We start from the raw sequence: 6,503 nt of genomic DNA, 5'->3' as shown, positions 1-6,503 counted from the left end.
CAGGTGGGTTCCGCGTCGCAATCGCGGGCCAGGTGTCCAAATTTCAAGCACCTAAAACATTGGACTACCGGGGACTGGTCTGTGGCTATGACGCTTTGGAAACCGATTTTTACTCTTTGATCTACGAGTATCTTCCAAACTTGCGGATCCACTTCTAGAATAACCCCACAGGTTTCGGGCTTTCTCGTCCTTGTTCTTCTGAGGACCTTGACTTTTTTCGCTCCCTCCGGGATGTTCTGGAGGGCTTTTGAATTTTGTTTGATTACCGCTTTCTCAATTTGGTCATTAGATAGGTCATTGATTACCCCGTGCAGCCTCAGCTGGGGGTTTTTAGGTTTCGGCTGGGTGACTGTCAGCGAATCCGTGTGCTTTCTAAGTGCGGTCCCCAAAACTTTCCGGTCAGGTTCACTATCGCAGGTTAGGTTAGGTTAGGTTAGGTTAGGTTAGGTTAGGTTAGGTTAGGTTAGGTTCCCGGCCCAGGCCTTTGGAGCCCAGGCCCCGGACTTAGGTCCGGGACCTGGGCTCCAAGGGGAGGAGTTGCTGGACTTCTACTGGGCGCGTCCCCCGGGTGGCGGATAGGGGAATGCCGCCTGCGGTTTCACGACTGCGGGCGGTAGGGGTCCTCGGACCCCCGTGGACCAAAACCAGACGATGCGCTCCGGGTACCACTCTGGTTATCAGAGTGGACCTGTGAGCGCAGGTGTGTTGGCACGGAGGTGCGGCTGTGTGTGTGGCGCTGAGACGGCGCGGAGACGTGGGGGCGGGTTTTTCCTTCCCCCCACACGGTGGACGGGGTGGGCGGGTCAGCCGTAGGCTCGCCCGCCCTGTAGCGCTAAGGCGCGGTGTGCGGTGTGCTGGCTGGGTTGTACTGGCTCCCTGGAGCTTGCTCGGTTGCTGGTGCAATCCGGCAGACCAGTTGCGTGAGGGCCGGGCTGTGCTGGCTCCCTGGAGCTTTGGCTCGGTTGTCGGTGCAGTTCGGCGGACCCGTGGGGCAGTTGCCGGGTCGCGCTGGGCTCCCTGGAGCTTGCTCGGTTGTTCGGTGCGATCCGGCGTTGGAGGTGAGGCTTTTGCCTAGCCGGGAGGGGCAGGACGGGTGGGTCCGGGGGGCCTGGCTCGCCCGTCCTGTAGCGCAGGGGCGCGGTGTGCTGGCCGGGTTGTGCTGGCTCCCTGGAGCTTTGCTCGGTTGCTGGTGCAATCCGGCAGACCGGATGCGTGAGGGCCGGGCTGTGCTGGCTCCCTGGAGCTTTTAGCTCGGTTATCAGTGCAGTCCGGCGGACCCGTGGGGTAGTGGCGGGGTCGCGCTGGGCTCCCTGGAGATTGCTCGGTTGCTCGGTGCGATCCGGCGTTGGAGGACGGGCGGTCCTGGCCCCCAACGCTATTTTCCGGCATTGGAGGTCAGGCCTGCCTGGCTTGGAGAGGGGACGCTCCTGGACATGTGTCCCCATCCTGCAGACGGTAGACTGGTCTGGTTGAGCGTCCCCTGCGTGGGGGTGGCCGGCCGGAGGGACAGTAAGACCTTCGGCCGGCTTGAGACCGCACGCGCGAGACGTGGGAGCGCTCTCGGTGCCTGGGAGCGCTCTACAATCGGAGGCGGCCTGTCCTGCACCCGCAGGCTGGCCCACCGTCCGGGGCGTCATGGCGAATACTTTTAAGTGGTCCCGTGGCGCCCCACCAGGACGACGAGGGCACCGCTGGTTTTTACTGAGTAGTCCGGCATTGCACTTTCCGCCGGGAGTCTCAGACTTCCGTCGCCTTCGGGTGGCGGGGGTGCGTAAATGCATTTTCCAGCGTAAAAAAAAAAAAAAAAAAAAAGGTTAGGTTCCCGGGCCTTTGGAGCCCAGGCCCCGGACTTGGGACTGGGACCTGGGCTCCAAGGGGAGGAGTTGCTGGACTTCTACTGGGCGCGTCCCCCGGGTGGCGGATAGGGGAAGCCGCCTGCGGTTTCACGACTGCGGGCGGTAGGGGTCTTCGGACCCCCGCGGACCAAAACCAGACGAGGCGCTACCGGGACCAGAGCGGCACTCGGGTGCCGTTCTGGTCCTGTGAGCGCGGGTGTGTTGGCGCGGAGGCGCGGAGGTGTGCGTGGCGCTGAGACGGCGCGGAGACGTGGGGGCGGGTTTTTCCTTCCCCCACACGGTGGACGGGGTGGGCGGGTTAGCCGTGGGCTCGCCCGCCCTGTAGCGCTAAGGCGCGGTGTGCGGTGTGCTGGCTGGGTTGTACTGGCTCCCTGGAGCTTGCTCGGTTGCTGGTGCAATCCGGCAGACCAGTTGCGTGAGGGCCGGGCTGTGCTGGCTCCCTGGAGCTTTGACTCGGTTGTCGGTGCAGTTCGGCGGACCCGTGGGGTAGTTGCCGGGTCGCGCTGGGCTCCCTGGAGCTTGCTCGGTTGTTCGGTGCGATCCGGCGTTGGAGGTGAGGCTTTGCCTAGCCGGGAGGGGCAGGACGGGTGGGTCCGGGGGGCCTGGCTCGCCCGTCCTGTAGCGCAGGGGCGCGGTGTGCTGGCCGGGTTGTGCTGGCTCCCTGGAGCTTTGCTCGGTTGCTGGTGCAATCCGGCAGACCGGATGCGTGAGGGCCGGGCTGTGCTGGCTCCCTGGAGCTTTGACTCGGTTCTCGGTGCAGTTCGGCGGACCCGTGGGGTAGTTGCCGGGTCGCGCTGGGCTCCCTGGAGCTTGCTCGGTTGTTCGGTGCGATCCGGCGTTGGAGGACGGGCGGTCCTGCCCCCCAACGCTACTTGCCGGCGTTCGAGGTCAGGACTGCCTGGCTTGGAGAGGGGACGCTCCTGGACATGTGTCCCCATTCTGCAGACGGTAGACTGGTCTGGTTGAGCGTCCCCTGCGTGGGGTGGCCGGCTGGAGGGACAGCAAGACCTTCGGCTGGCTTGAGACCGCACGCGCGAGACGTGGGAGCGCTCTCGGTGCCCGAGAGTGCTCCACAACAGGAGGCGGCCTGTCCTGCTCCCGCAGGCAGGCCCACCGTCCGGGGCGTCGTGGCGAATACTCTTAAGTGGTCCCGTGGCGCCCCACCAGGACGACGAGGGCACCGCTGGTTTTTACTGAGTAGTCTGGCATGCCGGGAGTCTCAGACTTCCGTCGCCTTAGGGTGGCGGGGGTGCGTAAATGCATTTTCCAGCGTAAAAAAAAAAAAAAAAAAAAGGTTAGGTTAGGTTAGGTTAGGTTAGGTTAGGTTAGGTTAGGTTAGGTTAGGTTAGGTTAGGTTAGGTTAGGTTAGGTTAGGTTAGGTTAGGTTAGGTTGGGGTGCTTGTCGGTGACCTCCTCGTGGTGCACCCTGGGCAACGGGACGGGCAGCAGTATCACAATCGCGGCACTGCTGCCCGTCGCGGCTGACGACCGACGCGTGTGGGGATGCATTCCGGCGCTCTACATTAGAGTTGTCCCGTGAGCGCATCAGGTGGCACAGCGCTCGCGCACTGTGTCACCACGGGGGGGTGGATGGGTTCGGCGTGCGCTTACCCCGCCGTCGGACAGAGTGGGCAGGAGTCCTGTTCGCTCACCGTCCTATTATCGTAATCCCGTTTGTGGTGTCGTGGTCATGTCTCGCGGCCACGAACGGGACCGAGGGTCTTGCCTTAACCGGCCGGACCGCGAGGAAGAAAACCTCTATAAAAAATTACCCCGAATCCCAAGCGGCGACGCAGCGCGAGGGGATGCATGGCTGATGGGTAGTTCAGTCACTACTGCGATCCCCTGCTCTGTAGCCCCGCCGAGGCCAGAGTGGGGTTACGCGAGGCTTGCCCAGGTACAGGGGGTGTTACCTCGGGCTGACCACCCTTTCCCCCATACTCGTGGGAACAGTTATGGAATTTCAAAAATCAACAATTTTAAATGATGATGGTGTGGAGATTGACGAGAGGCCCGAGAAGGGCGGAGTAGAGGAGAGGCCCGAGAAGGGTGTAGTTATCTCGGACGGAGAGTTGTCTGACGTCGGCATGAGGTCGCGGTCACCGTGCGACTCTGACTCGTCTCGCGCTCGGCTCTGGAAGCGGAAGCGCGATAGGGAAGAAGACACGTCAGATGACACTGATGATAAGTCCACGGCAGGAAAGTGTCACACGGCGCGCAGGGGTCGTGGTCGACCGCCCACGACAGGGCAATATGTTGGCCTCGCCAAGGCCAAGGCCGACTACCTCAAGCAGTGCGAGAGGGAGCTCGAGCTTGAGGCCGAAAGCGAGGCCATTGAGATCTCGAAAAGAGTGAGAGCTTCGCGATCCAACATAATTTCGGAAGGTGGGACGGTGTCGGGGGAATGCTCGATCATTGATCTACACAGGAAGGCCCAGGAATACGTCGAGGCCATTCTCACCGTGACAAAAATCTCTAAGAACTTGAAGGGGACGAGCAAGAAAGCTCTGAATGAGTCCGCCGAGGGTATAGGCGAAGTACTCGGCGCCCTATACCACCGAACGACGAATGATGAGGTCAGGCAGCTGCGGGAGGCCAACGAGCGCCTAGAAGCGGAGAACGTACAGCTCCGCTCGGAGATCTCCGAGCTGCGACAGAGTGTAGCCGACATCAGGCGTGAGCTGGGCTCGACGTCCACTCCAGCCCCTCCCGCGAATGAAAACGGACTGATCGACCGCATCATGGCAGGGGTGGGCGCCATGCTCGACTCCCGCCTGGCGAAGCTGGAGGAGTCTGGCAGACTCCTGCCTGAAGCGCCTGAAGCGCGAAAAGGACCACCGGCGGCTTCGAAGAAGATCGCAACGTCGCCGCCGCAGACAGGGGTCACAACGCTGACTCCGCCAGCGAACCCGGCCCCAAAGTCTGCAAGTCAGTCTGCCAAGAAGAAGAAAAAGAAGAAGAAGGCGGGTGCGGCTACCCAAGTCGCCGCGCCCAACGAGCCTCGCCCCCTACCACCTGCTCCGGCCGCTCTGACGGAGGGGTGGAATGTGGTGGCGAGGAAAGGAAGGAAGGTGGGGCCGCCCAAAAACCAGCCCCAGCCCCAGAACAAAGGTGGGCCGGCTAAAAAGCAAAAGACGCCGAAGCTGCGACTGCCGCGATCGGCGGCGGTGCAGCTGACGCTGCTGCCGGGCAGCACGAGGACCTACGCAGAGGTCCTCGGTGCCATAAAGGCTGACGGCCTTATAGCGAGCATGGGCGTCGAGACTCGCTATAGGGTCTCTCAGACCGGCGCGCGCAGGTTCGAGCTGCCCGGCACCGGCAACAAGGAGAAGGCCGAGGAGCTTGCCCGGCGCATCAAGGCGGTCGTCGGCGAGGACGTGGCGGTCACACGGCCGGAGAAGTGCGCCGACCTGCGGGTGGCCGGGTTAGACGACTCGGTCACTCCCCAGGAGTTGGCCGGCGTGATCGCCAAGGCGGGAGGATGCGCCGAGGAATCCATAAAAGTGGGCGAAGTGCGGCAAAACTTCGCTGGCGTTGGGACGGCCTGGGTTCGCCTGCCGGTAGAGGCGGCGAAGAAAGTGGTCGACGGGCGCCGCCTACTCGTCGGGTTCGTGTCGGCGAGTGTGACCCTCCTGAAGACGAGACCGCAACAATGCTATCGCTGCCACGAGGTTGGGCACGTGGCAGCGAAGTGTGACAAGGGAGTGGACCGCAGCGGCCAGTGCTACCGCTGCGGCAAGGAGGGGCACATTCGCCGGCAGTGTACTGCCGAAGCTTGCTGTCCCATATGCCAGGCGGAGAAAAAACCGGCTGGGCACAGCCTAGTCGCGTGCCCTCGCAATAAAGCGGGAAGGAGGAAGAAGGCGGCGCCCAAAAATAAAACCCGCGCGCCGCCTGCCAACAGAGCTGGGGAGGTGACAATGGACACCCAATTGTAATATGGCATTTAAGGTGCTCCAAGCCAACTTGAACCACTGTGCCAGGGCCCAGGACCTCCTCGTCCAGAGCCTGGTACAGTGGTCCGTGCGGGCGGCGGTGGTGGCCGAGCCGTACTCGGTCCCGCCGAGGGATAATTGGATCGGCGATAACGACGGCGTGGTGGCCATCGTGACCCAGGTCGCCGCGGGCGCCCCACCCTTTACGAATATTGTGAGGGGCTCGGGTTGCGTCGCGGCACTGCTGGGGGAGGTGGCCATCGTCGGGGCGTATTTTTCCCCGAACAAATCGGTCGCCGAGTTCGAGACGTTCCTCGACGGGACCGAGTCGATCATGCGTAGGTTTTATCCGGCGGAAGTGCTCGTGCTGGGCGACTTCAATGCGAAGTCACGTCTGTGGGGGTGTCCTGCCACAGATGCGCGGGGGGCGATTTTGGAGGAGTGGCTCGTTGCCACCGGCCTGACCGTCCTCAATCGCGGGACGGCCAACACGTGCGTGCGCAGGTCGGGCGGCTCGATCGTGGACGTTTCGTTTGCGAGCCCCGGCCTCGCGCGCCGCGTTTGGGACTGGCGAGTGCTGGACGACGTGGAGACTCTCTCGGATCATCGTTACATCCGCTTCGAGATCTCCGCTCGTCCGGCGGTGCCGCCAAGCTCCAGCCGCGCCCCGGCGGAGGAGGGTCCTCGGTGGCAGCTGAAGCGTCTCGACCGG

At 62.9% G+C, this 6,503-nt stretch overlaps 1 protein-coding gene across 1 annotated transcript; it reads left to right on the top strand.

Annotated features, from left to right (window-relative positions):
- Positions 1-3,943: 3,943 nt before the first annotated feature.
- LOC123666371 lies at positions 3,944-5,794 on the top strand. Its single transcript, XM_045600465.1, has one exon. The coding sequence runs from the start codon at positions 3,944-3,946 to the stop codon at positions 5,792-5,794; it is 1,851 nt and encodes a 616-aa protein (XP_045456421.1).
- The last annotated feature ends 709 nt before the right edge of the window (positions 5,795-6,503 follow it).

The sequence above is a fragment of the Melitaea cinxia genome, chromosome 26 (genome assembly GCF_905220565.1).
Source record: "Melitaea cinxia chromosome 26, ilMelCinx1.1, whole genome shotgun sequence".
Classification (NCBI taxonomy): Eukaryota; Metazoa; Arthropoda; class Insecta; order Lepidoptera; family Nymphalidae; genus Melitaea; species Melitaea cinxia.
The sequence above is the reverse complement of the archived record's forward strand: the minus strand, read 5'-3'. Positions and strand labels throughout refer to the sequence as shown.